This window comes from Eubalaena glacialis, chromosome 15 (assembly GCF_028564815.1).
Source record: "Eubalaena glacialis isolate mEubGla1 chromosome 15, mEubGla1.1.hap2.+ XY, whole genome shotgun sequence".
NCBI lineage: Eukaryota > Metazoa > Chordata > Mammalia > Artiodactyla > Balaenidae > Eubalaena > Eubalaena glacialis.
In genome coordinates, this window is record NC_083730.1 from 46,298,724 (window position 1) to 46,318,192 (window position 19,469).

General features: G+C 37.6%; 1 protein-coding gene across 4 annotated transcripts in view; it reads left to right on the forward strand.

The window, feature by feature from the left end:
* Window positions 1-442: 442 nt before the first annotated feature.
* Window positions 443-19,469, forward strand: part of TRAPPC8 (trafficking protein particle complex subunit 8) — an 88,149-nt gene continuing 69,122 nt past the window's right edge. For 2 of the 4 annotated variants that reach the window (XM_061169866.1, XM_061169867.1), the window contains exons 1-4: window positions 443-942; window positions 7,314-7,508; window positions 17,006-17,095; window positions 17,916-18,090. In XM_061169866.1, the coding sequence (XP_061025849.1) occupies window positions 786-942; window positions 7,314-7,508; window positions 17,006-17,095; window positions 17,916-18,090 (617 nt within the window). In that variant the 5' untranslated portion in view covers window positions 443-785. Of the gene's footprint in view, window positions 943-7,313; window positions 7,509-17,005; window positions 17,096-17,915; window positions 18,091-19,469 lie in introns of those variants that run through there. The other 2 variants (XM_061169869.1, XM_061169868.1) reach the window with 2 other exon arrangements.

Below are 19,469 nucleotides of genomic sequence, written 5' to 3' on the forward strand. Positions count from 1 at the left end.
CAGGAGCGTGGGAAGGGCGGGGCGAGCGGGCAGGAAGCAGCTCGAACAGCCACATGGTTTGCCCACCGTTTCCCAGGAGGGCCGAGTGGGCGTGGAAGACGAACGGGTGCCTCCACCACTGTGACAGCACCGACCACGAGCGTCGGCCTACCGACCCCTACGTCACACCTCGCTGGGCTTTGCCAAGTACGTGCGCGAGAACCAGGCCAAACGCCGTGTGCCTCCGCGCCTGGCTCCGTCCACCGAGCTCGTAGCCCCGCCCCAGCCCCGCCCAGTAGGGGGGGGGGCCCACCCGTCGCACTTCCGGCGCCAGCCTCCGGACCGGCCTCCGTCGCTTTTTACTTCCCTCTCCCTGGCTTTCTTCCCCCGCCCCCATCGTCTTTAACACTGTCACGTGAGGGGCGAGCGCGGGGCTGCTGGGATAAGTACGCCGGTGGGTCAGGGTTCGGCCTCAACATGGCGGTTCCTGTCGGGCGGCGACCAACGCTTTGCCGTCGGGAGGATTAACTGGCGATTGTTGGCGTCTCCACTTATCAGGGTGGAATGCAAGGACGCCGGGGCGAGCGCTGAGGAGCGGCGGTGACGGGGAGGGGTCGGTGGCGGATGCCCCGGGAGCCGAGGCGGCGGCGTCTGTTCTGTTGGTCTCAAGGCTTCAGTGTCGGGCCCCGCCCGGCCGAGCCGGGCCGGGCCAGGCCGGCGGGCGGCGGCAGTAGCTGCTGTAGCCGCAGGATCAGCCTCTGAGAGTGGGCTGGAGGGCGGGCGCCGCTGCTGCCTCTGCCGCGGTGATGGCCCAGTGTGTACAATCAGTGCAGGAGCTCATCCCGGACTCCTTCGTCCCCTGTGTCGCCGCGCTGTGTAGCGACGAAGCCGAGCGGCTCACTCGTCTCAGTCACCTTAGCTTCGCGGAGTTGCTTAAGCCCTTCTCTCGCCTCACTTCTGAGGGTATGTGGTCTTCCCTTTTCACTGAGCTCCCGCAAAGCTGGGGCCGGGAGAGGGAAGTTGGGGGCGGGCAGGGAAGAGAAGGGCGGTGTTTACATCCCGGAGCCGCTAGAGTGGCGTTGGGCTGGGGCCCCGCGGTGTCTCCGGTGGCCGCAGGAGGAGGGGCCGTGAGGTGGTCAAGACATCATGGTCCTAACCTCCAGTTTTTCTAGGCACTTCCCTGACAAGCCAGACTGTTAGGTAATTTAAAATGTGAGCCCCAGAGAAGGGCATTGAGACTGTTCTCAGCCGCCACAGGGAGGGAATTAGGAAGTTGCAAGGCAGGGCAGGGTAAGAAGATGCTCCCTGTTAGACCGATGAGGTCTTAGGGGGAAGACGACGAATCATTTTCTCCTGGGAGTTAAACCGGGCTTTCAAAGTTGTCTTGAGTATTATATTCTTTAGCAGTGAGGTGCATCCCCTTCAAGCGTTCTGTTCAGTTATTTTACTTTTTTCTTTTGAGAATTCAAACATTTCCTTAGGTATCCAGTATTTTACTTAACTTCTCAACAAAATAAAAAGAATTATAAAATTAATGAAACTTGCAGCAGCCTTTTTTTGCCTAATGGACGAGGAAGTAAGGACAAGTTGTAGTTAATTTAATCGAGATGGTTGGAGTTATGATTTATAGGGATGGAAAAGTCCTGAATTTTTTTTTTCAGTTGAAAGTTTAATCAACGGGAGAAATATCTTTTATAGAAGAGCTGCCTGTTTTCTCCAGCTTTAGATTCTTTATTAGGGAAAAGTAAGTGTAATAATAGTCAAGTGTGGTTTAACCAATATCTTTACCTGTACTTTGCAAACAGAACATAGCAAAGTATAGGTAAAGTTCTGTGTTAAGAACTTTAAAATAAAAAGGTTCTATAATAAAGCTGTGTCAAGCCAACCACCATGATTATTTGGTTATGACTTCTCCACACAAAAAAATGCTGTGCCATAAATTTATTTATTTACATGCCACACGTGTGTATTCTTTGGGAGAATATCTCCATTATAAGTTTTCTTTTGTATTTATTATTTTTTTAAAATAAATTTGTTTATTTTTGGCTGTGTTGGGTCTTCGTTGCTGTGCGCGGGCTTTCTCTAGCTGCGGCGAGCACGGGCTACTCTGTTGCGGTGCGCGGGCTTCTTTGCGGTGGCTTCTCTTGCAGAGCACGGGCTCTAGGCGTGCGGGCTTCAGTAGTTGTGGCTCGTGGGTTCAGTAGTTGTGGCTCACGGGCTCTAGAGCGCAGGCTCAGTAGTTGTGGCGCACGGACTTAGTTGCTCCGCGGCATGTGGGATCTTCCCGAACCAGGGCTTGAACCCGTGTCCCCTGCATTGGCAGGCGGATTCTTAACCACTGTGCCACCAGGGAAGCCCTCACTTTTGTATTTAAAGGAGAGAGAGAGAGAGAGAGAGCTTTCCAAAAAAACAAAGATTGGGAACTCTTGGATTTTTTTCAGCATGTACTCTAGCCATCCATCTCATCTCCTCCAGTATTGTCCTAAGTCAATAAAAACAGTAAAGCGCGCTACATTCTTAAATTCTTAAAAAACAAAACAGTGCGTTTGACTTTGAGCTGTGTGCTCTTTCCTGCTTTGTTAATAAAGAATAATAATGCTAACACCTATACCTACTTACGTAGCATTTCTCTTTGAGTTCTCCTTGAGTCCTATGAGGTAGATACCGTTTATACCATTTTAAATTTGAGGACGTTGAGGCCCAGAGATATTAACTTGTCCAGTCTTACAGGTGGGAAAGATTTAAAAACAGGCAATGTGATTCAAGACAAGGTGTTCTTAATCAAGTCATCTTATCTGCTGGTAATATTTAGAATCACTTATTCACACAAGGGAGCAGTGCTGTCCAGTAGAAACATAATGTGAGTCACATGTATAACTTTAGGTTATTTAGTAGTCACATTTAAAAAGGTGAAAAGAAATGGGTGAAAGCAGTTTAACTAATATCTTATTTAACCCAGTATTTCCAAAATGTTGCCATTTCAACATGTAATAAATATAAAAAAATCTTAATGAGTTATTTTCCATTTTTTTTTATTGCTAAGTCTTTGAAACTTGGTGTGCATTTTACACTTACATTACATCTCAGTTTGGACTGGATATGTTTCAAGTGCTCAGTAGACACATGTGGCTGGTGCCTCCTGTATTGGACAGTGCAGTGAATAGAGGCTGAAATCAGTACGCTGCTTTCCTTGTGTAGAATGCAAAAGATTTAGGGAAGGAGTATAATGAGTTGACTTTAATAGGTCGACAGTTGGTGGAAAAGAAGAGGGTGGGCATTCCCTGTCGAGGACAGGGATGAGGTTAGAATGGTATGGGCAAAGGTATAAATTATGATTGAGTGGTTGGGGAACAGTGGGAAAAGTCCCTATTGAGTACAGGATAGTAAGGGAAAAAATGCCTAGATAAGGAAGGATCTTGAATTCTAGGAAAGGAATTTTTGATTTCATATCTAATGGTAAATATGTGGCACGCACAGATTTAAGCAAGGGTATGGAGTTTTGGGGGAGTTGGTGTGGTTTATAAGCAATTGAGGTTGTTGTTTTTTTTTTAATACAGTAAAGTTTTTTGTGCTACGTAAAAAGATATCATTATTTTATTTTTCAAAATATGTTCTGTAGTACACCAGTTGTATGTTTCCTGGGAAAATTTTGTGGTCAAATAAGTTTGCTTAATATAGCACGTGTTTGGGAGAATTAGTGTCATTCAGCATATGGAGAGTTCTGGGAACACCTGCTGTAAAGAGAGCTTTTAAAAACTTAATCCAGTATTTCCCAAATTTATTTGAACATGGAGTTGATTTTTCAGACAACTATCTTGAGCAAACAGTAATCTATGGGCAGCACATACTGGGGAATGTTGCTTCATAGTACAGTATTCAAGAGACTATATTTATATGGTAGTCTATAAAAGTAAGGTAATGGTAGAGCTGAATTTCACCCTGAAATTGAGATGTTATATGATACATAACATCACCTTTTTTGACATTATAATCTTAACGAAGCCTTAATATAATTATTTAATTCTGAACCTTTGGATTTTTTAAATTTTATTTTATTTTTATTTTTTTAAAGATTTATTGATTGATTGATTGCTATGTTGGGTCTTCGTTTCTGTGCTAGGGCTTTCTGTAGTTGCGGCAAGCGGGGGCCACTCTTCATCGCGGTGCGCAGGCCTCTAACTATTGTGGCCTCTCTTGTTGCGGAGCACAGGCTCAGTAGTTGTGGCTCACGGGCCTAGTTGCTCCGCGGCATGTGGGATCTTCCCAGACCAGGGCGCGAACCCGTGTCCCCTGCATTAGCAGGCAGATTCTCAACCACTGCGCCACCAGGGAAGCCCTGAACCTTTGGATTTTTTGTGTGTGATTTAAGAGCATTTCTCAGTCATTCTTAGCTTTTGCCTTTCTCTTTATTAAGTTGGTTTTGTGCTACTCCAGTGTATTACTTATGTACTGTTGTGTAACAAATTACCCCAAAACTTAGCACCTTAAAACAAAAGCATTTATTATCTCTCAGTTTCTCAGGAATCTGGGAGTGGCTTAGCTGGACAGTTCTCTCTTGAGGTTACAGTGGAGCTGTTAGCAGGGGCTGTGGTCATCTAGGGCTGGAGGATCCGCTTCCAAGCTCACTCATATGGTTGTTGGCAAGTCTCACTTCCTCACTGGATGTTGGCCTGAGACCTCAGTTCTCTGCCATAGGTTCCCTGAGTGTCCCCATGACATAGCAGTTAGCTTATCCTGGAGGGAGTGATCAGAACCCAAGATGGAAGCTGGGTTCCTTTTTTTTAAAAAATATAAATTAATTAATTAATTTATTTATTTTTGGCTGCGTTGGGTCTTTGTTGCTGCACGCGGGCTTTCTTTAGTTGGGTCAAGCGGGGGCTACTCTTTGCGGTGCATGGGCTTCTCATTGCGGTGGCTTCTCGTGGAGCACGGGCTCTAGGCGCGTGGGCTTCAGTAGTTGTGGCACGCGGGCTCAGTAGTTGTGGTACATGGGCTCAGTAGTTGTGGCTTGCAGGCTCTAGAGTGCAGGCTCTGTAGTTGTGGCGCATGGGCTTAGTTGCTCCGCGGCATGTGGGATCCCCCCGGACCAGGGCTCGAACCCGTGTCCCATGCACTGGCAGGCGGATTCTTAACCACTGCCACCAGGGGAGCCCTGAACTCTTATAACCTTATCTCAGAAGTAGTATACCACTGTTTTTGCTGTGTTCCATTGGTCACACATACCAGTCCTGGGATGTGGGAGGGGACTCCACTAGAGTATGTACCAGGAAATACCGGGATCATTGGGTGCCATTTCAGAGTCTGGCTGCCACACGTAATAACTCATTTCTGGATTATTAGTAAGATTACCCAATAACTAATAACGTAATAACTGATTAACCCGTTCTGAATATAGGGCGCAACTAGAGTAGACTTGTTGTGTTAACACTTACGGATACTAGAGTCAATTTAAAATTTTGAAAGAGGTTTAATACACACATGGCTACTTATGTTATTTGACAATTATGGATCAACCCTTCAAGGAAACTACTTGTACAGTACGTTCTAAAAATGTCAGAAATGTACCATAGTATTTTTGTGTTTTTTGGTCTCTCTGTTTCATAGTTAGACCAGCTGAGAAGTTTCATTAGGGAGAGAGGCCTGCATGTGTTTATTTAAATAATTTAGAAGACAAACAATTACAGACGAATGCAGAGAATACAAGAAACATCCAGGTCCTCATTACCTAGAGCCAACGAATCTTGTCATATTTGCTTTGTATCTTCCTTTCCTTTAAAAAGAAACATTATAGAGTTGAATTCACCTTTTTACCCTTCCTCAGTCCCATTTCTTTCCTTCTTTCATCATAGGTAATCATTATAATGGAATTTGCGTGTATACTTTCTGTTCATATATTTAGTTTTGCAATACAAGTACACATATTCATGCCACATGTAGTATTTTAAAAAGATTTTTGTCTTATGTTTTTTAATTAAAGATTTAGAAGTCAACAGAACACACAGAACACTTTAGGAAGACAGTTTTTAACAGATGTAACTTTATTTAAAATGTAGGCGGACTTGAGCTTAAAAGTTTGGTATAAAGCATTTTTCATTGGGGAAAATAATGTCAGTTTTTAATGGGTAGGTACCCAAAGTCAGTTTTCCAAAAAGTGCCTCCTATTTGTATATGATCCATGATGTACTTGAAATAGAGTATGTTGTACATGCTGCCTCCATCTTAACTATACAGTCATGTGTCAGGCTTGTGCTGAGTGCTTTACACTTACTATGTCTTCTAAGAATCTCTCCCCTAAATCCTTCAAATAACCTTGTGAAGTATGTTACTTTCTTTATATGTTATAGATGAAGAAGTTGAGCATGGGAAAGTTTAAAAGTTGTTTAGGGTAACCCAGTTAATAAGTGGTGGGTTGGAATTTCAAATAAAGTCTGACTCCAAAAGTTGGGTCCTTAATCAGTACGGTGGACTGCTTCTAGTAGTACCATGGCAGCTAATCATCTTGTCTGATTATATTTATGAGAAAAAATACGCTCACATTTCCTTCTGTGCACCGTGGACACTGTCTTGGTACAGTCGCCTGAGAACCTGTTCCTTGGCCTTGAAGCCCTGAACCACTCGTTATAAATCCCATAGACTGAGCCAAGGCAGGGAGGAGGCAGGAGGTATTGGATTAGGAGAAGGGATCTGGGCATTGTTGTTTTTTTTTTTCTTTCTTTCTTTTTCATAGACTTTATTTTTTAGAGCAGTTTTAGGTTCACAGCAAGACTGAACAGAAAATACAGAGAGTTCTCATATACCTCCCGTTCCAACACACGCACAGCCTCCCCACACTGTCAACATCCCGCAGCAGAGCGGCATTGATTTTTATGATAGTAGAATAGGGGCTGAGAATGCAGGCATCGCTATCGGAGAAGCAGAGGAAGCCTGCATGCAGCATTTACTTCCCTTTCTTCCCTTTTACTGTTTTCAGTGTTGATACCATAGACCTCACACTGCCGTGGACCAGCCTTAGGGTGAGGTGAGAATTAGACATTTGGTATGGATGGTAGTTGGTCCCTGGCAACTCCAACATAAGAGGAAGGAAAGGACCTAGAGTAGAGTAGTTGTGAGCAGTAGCATTGCGGGAGAGGAAGGTTACACTGTTTAGCTAGCCCTTCTGGTGTATAATGGAATGTTGTAAGTCAGTTGTATTCTCGAAGACTGTTCCACTTGGAATTTCTGGTTTCCAAATTGAACATCCTCTATAAACCATTAACCCAGTTTATTGTTGTTGTAATAGTTGGCCTGTTACGCTTTGTATAGAAATAATTTCAAGTTTTTTTTTTCTTTTTAAGTTCATATGAGAGATCCCAATAATCAGCTTCACGTAATCAAAAACTTGAAGATAGCAGTAAGCAACATTATCACCCAACCACCTCAGCCTGGAGCCATTCGGAAGCTTTTGAATGATGTTGTTTCTGGCAGTCAGCCTGCAGAAGGATTAGTAGCTAATGTGATTACGGCAGGAGATTACGACCTCAACATCAGTGGTATGTAATAAGGTTTATTATTATTTTTTAAATGATGTTTTCTTTTACTAGAAAAGGTAATTCTATAACTTGGAAATCATTCAACACTTAAGTGCTTGCTGAGTGCTAGAGCCTGGAAATACAATGTTGAAAAAAAAGTCCTTGCTTTTAAGGAGGTTACAGTCAAGTAAGCAGGCAGACATTCAAATAACTATGAATTATGTGATTTCACTTTACTGTTTCATAATGAAAAATTTTTTTTGTAGTTCTAATTGTAAAGTTAATACAGGCTCCTTGAGGGCAGGAACTTTGGCTCTTTATTTTATTCCTAGTATCTAAAGTAATGCCTAGATCATAAGCATAATAAATATTTCTTGAATGAAAGAACTAACAGTAGATAAAAAACAACTATTCTTTTGTGACATTAAGTAATACTATGATTACATAAAAAGCATTAAGTTTATTATATTTTTTATCTTGCTTAGCGCTAAGTGGAGGAAATGTTTATAATATATAAATAAATATTTGATCTTAATCTGATTTGAATGGTAAATGTTTTCATAATAGGATTGGTAGGTAAAATTATGTAATACTATGTAAAGTGAGTTAGCAGTGGTTGGTGTGACTCTTTTCCAGTATGAAAAAGACTTAATGGGGAGACATGGGATAGATTTTTAGAGGGGAAAGATTAAAAGTACATCATCTGGGAGTTCCCTGGCGGTCCAGTGGTTAGGGCAGTGCGCTTCCACTGCAGGGGAGCACGGGTTCGATCTAAGATCCCACATGCTGCATAGTGCGGCCAAAAAAAAAAAAAAAAAGTACATCATCTAATTAGGATATTTTAGCAGCCTAATAAAATAACCTTCTTAAATCAGTATAACTTATAATCTATTACTTTAACACCTCCTAATTGCATATTTAAAGATTTCCCCAAACATACAAAGAGAAATTAAGTGGCATGTTTTAAATCCTGAAGTCAGTTGGTTGCACTTGTATAGTTAGAAATATTTGTAGATTTATTTTGTTTAAATATTTATAATTTTTCTTCTTTCTGTGTCACTTTAATTCCAGCAAGGCAAGTTAACTTGATAAGACTAAGTTTAGAAGATTATGGTTATCTTTGTAAATCAAAAGAATCCATTTTCAGGATACATATTTTAAGCAGTTCCTGGCATAACATGTTTTCAACATGAGGCAAAATTTGCAGATTTCTGGGAGAAAGCGGTGGAATTTGAACTATTTCTGTCGTCAATGGAAAATTCATGGTGAGATGTGAATGGCAATGAATCAAGGGCCAGAGTTATCCAGTAGTTAATTGGATAACTTGAATAAGTCAGTTATTCAGAATCAGTTTTATTCTCTGAAAACAAGAGGAATTGGCTAGATTACTTCTTAAGGCCTCTTCCAGACCTTTAATCCTGTGATTCTATTTTATAGGGACTTTAACATTTTTATTATACATGCAACAAATATTGATTTCCTACTGTATGCTTTGCATTGAGATATAGAGATGAATAAGATGCTATATATAACTTCATATATATAGTCATATATCTGGTCAATAATTATAATACATTCGAATTTATAGTATCTTAAAATGACAATATGTTATAATAGACATATGGCATATCCAATATGCCAAAGTGCTGAGGGGCACAGAGAGAAGGATTAACTATCATATTTTTTAAAAATTATCTTTTTCTGTACTGAAAATATTTTCCTAACCTCTGAAGCTTATATACCTTTTACTTTAAAAAAAAAAATTTAATTTATCAGAATGATATATACACAGAGACATAATGCTAAAAAGACTTAAGAGGAACAAGCAACAGTTGATCTGCTCTCTGCACCCCTGCCCCACCAACTCTTTCCTCTGGTATTCATTTCGTGTTTCTAAGTAATATTTTTATATGGCTATTTATGGCTTAATTAAAATTTTTATTTACTGATTTCTTATTATAATTGATGAAGATTTAGCTTAATTATTCCCCTTCCTCCATCTCCCTAATGCAGTTTTTATAATTTTTGATTAATACTCACTGTTTACAGTACTGTGACTGAGTATTCACTTCTTCACTGCTGAGCCGAGTGTTGGGCTTTCAGTTCATTCTTATACAGCTCTTTTTTTTTTTTTTTCAGTATTTAGTAATTGCCTTTTTAAAAGCAACTTGCCCAGAGTTCTTTGTATTTTTTACTAGTCTCTCAAACTTCTAATAGCCTCTCACTCAGTAAGATTTTCCCCTTGACAGATTAATTTATGAGATAATCCATTTATTAAGATCTCCTTCCTGAAGGCTTCTCTCTTTCTACTCCAGGCATTCTCAATGGGGAATGATACCATCCCTGAATGGGGTGAAAATTTGGTACTTGGGGAGCAAAAATATTAGATATTATAATGGTTTGTGGCTCTCCAAAGGACCACAGTCTGTAAATGGATACACAGTATATCTAAGTATCTAAGAATACTTTTAAGTATTCTTTGGGGAGAATGATCAATTAGAAAAATGTCTGAAAAGGCTCATGGGAGGAGCTAATGAAATAAAAGTTTCAAAACACTGTTCTACTCAGTTGTGGTCTGGTTGCTTTCCAAGGCCTGCTCCTCTGCTGCCTTTCTGGAGATTTCTTTCCCTTTTCTGTAGCCTCTCATTCATATCTTTTTCAGTGTATTTTGTTGATTTGGTGAAGGACATCTCCAGCGGCTTCCTGAGAAAAGTTGTGTGGAAGGTAAAATTTTTGAGGAATGAATGTCTGAAAAAGATATTAGTAAATTGTTGTTGGCTTCTTTTAAGTCTTTAAGTTTTTTCCTATCTTATGCTTTTTATTTCATTTGTATTATTTTTCAGTTTGTTTTGTTCTCTTTTTCATGTTGGAAACTTTCCTTAAATGTCTGGTGAGCCTTTGGCATTATTTTCTATTTCAAATTGAGACATTATAACCCTGATTGGGCATAAAAATGTTTGTCATCTTGTGGACCTCTTTATTGGGTGTAAGGCTGTGAATAGGCTTGAGAGTTGCCCAGTTTTTATTACTCACAGTTCTTTTTTTTTTTTGGCTGCACTGCGCAGCGTGCGGGATCCCAGTTCCGTGACCAGGGATTGAACCCGCTCCCCCTGCATTGGAAGCTCGAAGTCTTAACCACTGGACCATCAAGGAAGTCCCTTACTCACTATGAATTATTTGGGACCATTTAATTATCTTTAGAGAAAGATTCTCAAATCCGATGTCTGGTTGCCTGTATATTAGGGATCGGCGTATTTATTTTTTATAGTCTATTAAAGCGGTTTGGTATAGATAGTTTATAGGAACAATGTGGTCATGATTTGCTTGTGAGAAATTATATCTAATTATATTACTTACATTCTCAGGTCCCTGCCAACATCTCCACATAAGGAAAGATTCAGTGCCATTTGCCTTTAAAAGTGGGTGGAGGCATTACTATAGCTGAACTCCTTAGGCAGATTTTAAAAAAGAATTCCAAGTGGTTAGGACAAACTACAGAAGAAAACAGTTTCTTCAAGTTCTTTCCCTGCTACTAAAGGCACCTCCCTTTAGCTTTATTTTTATGTTGGTCTTGAAGACTGGGAATGTGATATGAAGGACTGAATTCATTTTAATAAAATTCTGTTATAACAGAATACTTCTCTTTGGAGATATGAGAGTGGTTTTATCCATTGTAAATAAGATTAATTCTCTGTTTGTCTAGAAATACGCTTCTAGTTTTTACTATTAATGTGAGTCATCATACTTTTCACCCATTCTATTTATGAAATACATGTTAGATATTTACCTCATAAGCCTGGCTTAACAGTGCCATGTTTTCTTCATCAGATTGGTCAATTAAGCTAGTGTTCCTTAGTACAGTAATTGGAAAGACACAATGATGGGATTGAAAGAATCTTCATTATATACAGTTATTTCCTGTGGTGGTCTGTTTCAGATTGTTTACACTCCACTCCTTGCATATTATCTTTTTTTCCATTCAGCTACTACTATTATTAGCATTTCTGTCTAATTTTTCTAAAACGGAGATAACTTTTATCTATCCTATCGTCTACTGTCTATTGTGTTTACTTTTTTTTTAAGGCAATTTAAAAAAAATTTTTTAAATTTTATTATTTGGCTGCGTTGGGTCTTAGTTACAGCACGTGGGATCTTCGTTGCAGCATGCAGGATCTTTTGTTGTGGTGTGCAGGCTCAGTAGTTGCGCTGCATGGGCTTAGTTGCCCCGCGACATGTGGGATCTTAGTTCCGCAACCAGGGATGGAACCCGCATCCCCTGCATTGGAAGGCGGATTCTTATCCACTGGACCACCAGGGAAGTCCCTATTGTGTTTACTCTTTTTTTTTTTAAATATAAATTTGCTTATTTATTTATATTTGGCTGTGTTGGGTCTTCATTGCTGCGTTCGGGCTTTCTCTAGTTGCAGCGAGTGGGGGTTACTCTTCGTTGTGGTGTGTGGGCTTCTTATTGCGGTGGCTTCTCTTGTTGCGGAGGACGGGTTCTAGGTGCGCGTAGTTGTGGTGCGCCGGCTCAGTAGTTGCGGCTCGCAGGCTCTAGAGCGCAGGCTTAGTAGTTGTGGCGCACGGGCTTAGTTGCTCCGCGGCATGTGGGATCTTCCTGGACCAGGGCTCGAACCCGTGTCCCCTGCATTGTCGGGTGGATTTTTAACCACTGTGCCATCAGGGAAGCCCGACATATAGCATTTTAGACTAACACTGTCTCATAGAAATATGTAAGCCATTTACATTATTTTCAGTGTTCTGTAGCTACAATAAAGAATGTAAAAAGAGGGCATTCCCTGGTGGTCCAGTGGTTAGGACTCTGCGCTTTCACTGCCGAGCACCCAGGTTCAATCCCTGGTAGGCGAACTAGATCCCACAAGCTGTGCATTGTGGCCGAAAAAAAAAACCAATGTAAAAAGAAACTGGTGAAATTAATTTTAATAATATATTTAATTTAATTCCAGTTTATATATATATATACACACACAAAATATTATCATTTCAAATGTAATCAATGGAAAATTTTATTCTTTTTTTTGTAGTGTCTTCGAAATCTTATGTGTATTTTACACCTACAGCACACCTCAGTCAGACAAGCTACATTTCAGGTGCCCATTAGCCACATTTGGCTAGTGGCTACCTACTTTATTGGACTCTGATGACAATGGTGAAATTGATCATATACAGAAATCCCAGTCTGTGAGTCTTCAGATGACAATATCCAGGACAATTTTTCTCAAGCTCAAGAATTGATGAGTGAACAATGTATTTCTAAGAACAAAAAGAAAATACAGTATTTTCATCCAGCTAATCACTAATTTAGCAGGAAAGACTTTACACAATATTTTGAGATGATAACCTAGACCTTCCCATTTTGTTAAAGGACATGTGACCGTATTCTTTCATCTTTTATGATGTTTGTGTAACAGAATTTACTTGATACAGTTTGTAAGTGGACAAATGCTGAAGGCAGGTATGTGTATGAAGGTAATCTGAAAGAATTAGATGATGTAGAAGTAAAAAATTTATTAGCTTGATCGTTCTGTTTGCTGTTTAGAAGTCTAAAGAATGAAAACGTTTTGCAGTGATGGAGCAAATAAAATGACCTTTCTCTTCTCAGCGAATATGAGCCATCACATTTTTCCAAAATATTGCACCTTGACTATGCAAGTGCAAGAAGAACCAGAAATAAAGATAAACTAGAAGTTGTTAGAGATGTGTTTGAATCTGGAATTGGTATTTACATGATGGATGTTTTCTAGGTTTGTGCATGATAGTTGATGAACAGTTAGTTGCATTCAAAAAACGTTGCCTAACTGAGGCATGTATCTTTAAAATGGGGGAATATATGGAATACAATTTGAGTTTGCTTTACTAAAATTTATTAAAAAGTTTGTTATGGTTTTACTCTCAATTCTGTAAATAATTTGTAAAATGAATTAAAAATACAATAAAATATCAAGGGTCAGTTAGATCCAGATAGTAAATGCAATGACTATTTTTCCTGATATACTGAGGGTTAAAAGGAATATAGTTTCAATAAAGGACAGCCTGTTTTAAGAAGTCTTCTCCTGTGGTGTGTGAGAAATTTAATAATTGGGCATAAGTAATCATGACTCTCATCTCTTTAGAATACTTTGATTTTTGCTGATTTTTCTGAAAACACTTGATTAGAAATATTCTCTTCAAGGATATTTCTCAAGGTTGTTGTTAAAATACAAGGTTAGTATTTCCTAGCTCTTCATATTATCTAAGATTATTTGATTTGCAAAATGCTCGTAAATTTTATGAGTTCTGCTTTTAGTTTGTTGGAGCTTTTGTAGTCTAAGATACTCTGAATTAAACCATATATTCTGATAATCACTGTGTTGTCAAGTATTTTTGACCTTGAGACTGTATTTTAAAGAATTAAGTAATTATACAGCATCTAATTATCTGATTTCTTTTCCTTACTTGAATATTTTCATTCTGAAATATACTAAGTTTTGGTACTACTGTTTATCTAAAGTTATAATCTTAAGTGACAACATTATGTGGAATTTGTAATATTTCTTAGTGTTTTTTTGTTTAGTCTGAATGGTGGTTTTCTGGTACTTTCAACTTTTGTGAATGATTACAAAGGGAAAATATGTGATTTACAGGTGACATTTATGTTTAGGGTAGTCAGTCTTTTTCACTGGCAGATTTGGGATTTCTAATGATAGTATTTGATTTCAGTAGAAGGAGGACCAGAGTTGCTCTAGGTCTAGCTCACTGCTGGCAGCCTTTGTTAGATATTGGAACACTAGTAACTCTGTGTGTGAAGCTACTGGCACCAAGAAGGGAACAAAGAAGAAACGGGGAGAGGGCTGCATTTTGTGAGTGTGAGTGGAGGATATAGAGCATTATGTTGTTTTTCAGCTCTTAGCTGCCTTCCTTACCCTTCTTACCAAGGGAAAAGTACATTCTGCACAGAGAAACTTGAACTGGTAGGATAACATGGTTGCTGTTTCAGTCCCAGCCAGAGAACATGTAGAGATGGAAAGGGGTATGAGCAAGATACCGACTTCATCCCAAAATAAGTCAGAGAATTTCTAAGGGAAGAGAATTGTCACTAAATGTTAGTCTTCTGTTAATATAAAAAAAAAAAATTAAACTATTTTTTTTTCTACTTTCTTCAAAAATGTCACTAGAAAAAGCAAAAAAGGATGCCCTAGACTTACTGACATGTAAGAAAAATAAAGGGGGACTTATAGCCCTTCAAGGAAACATGTGGCTGAGGGAAAAACTTACCTCATGAACCTGAATGTGACCTACCTGAAGGATAAAACCCACTTCTGCCATATACATTTAGAAGATTTTCCTTTGCTCCTTATATTCTTTGTTGAGTACCCAGTGTTTTCTTGCACCAGTATTTAGAAAGTATTATTTCCGTTTAAGAACTCCTACATGTGTGTACTTGCTTTTTTTCTTTTTAATTTTAGTTATGTAGACATTTATATTGTTCCAAAGTCAAAACTGTGAAACAAGGTACATTCACAGAGGTCTAGCTTCTGTTCAGGCCCTTCCCCTTTCTCATCTGTTCTCTTTTCCTTCTCTTACACATGATGGCATTTGTTGGTGGCATTTATCCTTCTGTTATTTCTCTTTGACAATATAAGCTAATACATGTGTGGCTTTCTGTATCTTCTTCCCTTTCACAAAAATGTATACTTTTCTGCTGTTGCCTTTTTTCACTTAATGTATCCTGGGAGCACTTCATAGTAATATATAGAGATTTTCCCTTTTCTCTTAAAGCTGCATAGTGCCTCCATTTAATGTCCCCCCCGATGGACATGTAGGTTTTCTAGTCTTTTATTCCAGATAATGTTGCAATGGATAGCTGTTTTGGAAGACCTAATTTGTTTATTCAGAACTCCCCAGCCCACCGTGAAACAAACCCCTTTTCATATGTCTGCATTTTATATGTCTACATATGTCTTCATATGTCTACATATGTCTACAACTTACTGTTATTTGTTAATTGGTTAATAATTTGTTAATGTTGCATCATTGAAGCAACAAACAGAAAAATAATCAAAGCTGATAAAGTCATTTCCCCCATCTGTGGAGATTCCTTCTTCTTTAACCAAAATTTTCATTATCTAATCTTTATATTTTCTTGGCATTGGTATTAAATGAAAATTAATACTAATTTTCAAGATAGAGACTAATTTTGATTCATTGGGGGGGAAGATATATTTACTGGTTGGTAAGAAAATTGCTTTCCTGTTTTAACAGACTAATCCTTGTCATTCATTCTCCTATTTTTGCCACTTTTCATATATATTGTACTATTTCTGGGAATGTTTTTCCTCTTTTATAGCAATGAACATGAGATTTTTGTAATAGCCCTCCTAAACAATATGTGGGTTATTCTCATAGACATTTCTTGCAATTAAAGTTTTTTTGTATATATGGCACCAGGTTGGATATGCTATTCGGTCAAAATGAATAGCTTTTTTTCTTCAACCTTCCCAGTCGTTTAATGTAGTATTATAATGTAAACAGAAAACATACTTGCTGTGTTTTCAGTGATTCTAAGAATAAGACAAAAAAGTACACAAGGTTTTATAGTCAGCATAAGTAAATAGGAATGGAGTATACTTTTAGTAAAACTGTGATTTAGATAATCTGCTTAAACCTAATGAAATGACTAAGTTTAACTAAATTCAAATTTTTATCATTAGAGTAGTTTTAATGTAAAATGCTTAGCATGGAGCAAGAGAGATTTGAAATTTTAAGAATCACATCATATACATGTATGCAAAAAGTGAAAACACACGTCTTTGTATTTGATTATAAGGTAAGTATGCGTTGAAATTCCATTTGAAGACGTTTAGTTGCTATCATACTCAAGTAATCAAATTATAAAGTAGGGTTTGTCAGCCTCACCACTGTTGACATTGTGAACAAATAATTCTTTGCTGGGGTCGGGGGTTGCTGTCTTGTTCTCCTCATTGTAGGCTGTACTGCATCATTCCATCATTCCTGACCTATTTCCCTAGATGCCAGTAGCACCCCCTCCCTATCCCTAGTTGTGACAGCTCAGAGTATCTCCTGACATTGCCAAATGTTTCCTGGGGGTCATGATCACTCTTGGTTGAGAACCACTGTTCGGAAATAATACCATTTATGAAAAGGAGCTACTTATGACAACATGACTAGTGGCAGGGATACAAAACTTTAGTTCTAAAATCTGATTATTCATGTAGGTAACATTGAAAGCATTAATAAGTAAGCTGTGGGATCATTGGGTAGGTTTGGGAATAGGTCAGTTTTATTTTTGCAAATATATATACTGCCGTGTATGAATATATTTGTGTGTAGGCTTATACACGTACATCACATGTGTATCTTAAAGCAAAAGTGAAAAATGCTTGTGTATTGCTAGAAATGATGTTTCATACCTTTTAGGAATATGGACTTGAAATTTTGTCTGTTGTAAACTGATTCTACTGAGGAATTTTAACTGGTTTATTTATTGTTAATTTTAGCTACTACTCCATGGTTTGAGTCTTACAGAGAGACCTTTCTTCAGTCGATGCCAGCATCAGATCATGAATTTCTGAACCACTATTTAGCATGTATCCTTTGACTTTTATGTTCTCTTAAAATCAAATGTTTTGGAAGTTATTAATCTCAGAAAGAGTTATATGAAGGCAAAATTGTTGAGAGGATATAGAGATGGAGAAATTATTTTTTATTGATGATGCTACAAGTTTTATTGCTGTCTTTGTTAAATGGCATCCTAGATACAGGACTGGTGTAACTAATTTTTGATTAAGAAATAAGAATACTAAGGGCTTGCTTATTTTTCTTTATCACCCAACTTGAACATTTCATGCTTAATATGTTTTTAAGCTATTTTAGAAAGAAAAAATGTAAACTGTCGGTGTTAACTGCTTTTGCTGATTGCCTCAAAATTAATTGCTTATGCAAAAGCTCATATTTAGAAACAGTTATCCATTTTTTTAGTAATCTATTTTATAGCCATTAACCTACTTTGACAGTTATGACTTTCATTTTCTTAATGCAGTTACAGTGAAAAGTTGAGATGGGATAGAATATGAGATCACAATGGGATGGAATGGAGAGAAGCAAGATTCAGCAGAATTTTTCATTATGTTGATAGTTGCACAATTTTCATATTGTCCATTTTCATTTTCATGGATTTCCTTATTACATATATAAATGATCTAAAAAACTACCATCAAAAAAGCTTTACTATTTAGAACCTTGAATTACTTAGAAATGTTGAAGAAATTATCAGTGTTTTATGCTTGTAGGAAAACCTGTAAAATCAGATTTTTTTTAGCTCAAAAAATATCTCCCTAAAGTTTATATTAATAGGATAATATTTATTATTAAGTGATAAGTGATAATTACCTTAATATGATTTACAAGGTATGTTGGTGGCATCGTCTAGTGAAGCTGAACCTATGGAACAGTTTTCAAAGTTGTCACAAGAACAGCATCGAATTCAGCACAACAATGATTATTCCTACCCCAAGTGGTTTATACCAAATACACTTAAATATTATGTACTTTTACATGATGTAAGTGCAGGAGATGAACAGAGGTAAGCTTTTCTATTTTTTAAATTTTAAATAATTTCCTGTTAAATGAGTTAATGTTAATTTGGACATGGCTTAAGTTTTTGATATATTTTTCATCCAAGAAAGTAAAAATTCATTAATAAAACGTTTAACTATATCTCTTATTTGGAGTTATATTCAACAGCTACATCATTTTATGTTCGATTTCGTATGCTTACCCAAAATTTTCTTTCAGTGTATATCTCTATTATTGTAATCTTTGTTCACAAGTGCTTGCCATTTTATACCTATAGATCTTCACTGTTATTTCTTACTTTGTATAATATTATTTCTCATTTTTTTCTCTTTTCTCTTTCCCAGTTTTCCTCTGACTTTTCACTTCCTGGCTTATAGGCACTGCTTTTTTCACTCTTCACTTTCTCATCACTTTATATTTTTAGCCTTGATGTTTTTCACAGTCTGAGAAACATCCAAGCACTTCTTTCTTATGTTCCCTTTAATGTTCATTATTAGTGATTTGCCATAGTCCTTTTATCTTTGGGATAAGAGAATAGATATCTTTAAAGATGAGTTCTTGAAAAATAAGATAATATTAAAACAATTTTACTTTTGTGGCTTTGCAGTTTATTTTGAATTTTGGTTCAAGGTGTGGATCAAATTAATCTTTTGTTTCAAACTGTTATTCTGATATCTCAATGCTGTTTAGGATATGCAATTAAATAATTATTTCTTGCCCTTGTTATGAGCACAAACCATCATTTTAAAATAAATTTTCCTCTGTAAGACCACAGAATTGTTCTGAGGGTTACTAATCTTTAGGATTTTTTTGACATCATAAACAACCTGTAGCCTATTGGATAAAGTGTACTATATAAATAGAAATAATTTGAACTGGCTATTAAAATTAGTTTCTATCATTTGAATGTGGTATATATCTTCCATATTGGATGGTTATAACTAGGATATTTAAGTGATAATTGCAGTATTAGATCAGTGGTTCTTATGCTTAGCAGTGTCATTGGTAAAGCAAGTAGATGTTTAGTTTATTGTACTTGAGTGTACATACATACACATACACTTATATCTGTTTATACAAATTTATAACTATCCAGCCTTAATTTTATAGTGTGTAATATGATTTAATTATTTGTTAGGCTTGTTATTTGTATAGTATTAGCTTCTGCATTTGAATGTGATACAGGATTATCCATGTGCTTTTTAGCACCAGATGGCTGATTGGTTAAAAAAAAAAGCTATTTAAGTTAGGTTAGCTCTATGTACCAAAATTTCGTTTTCCATCAGAATGTACTGTTTGATTATTAGGCTGACTTATCATTTGAATTATCTTGTCTCCCACCAACTAGCAAATCTAGTTAACTAAAAGTAAGGAAATCAAATGCTT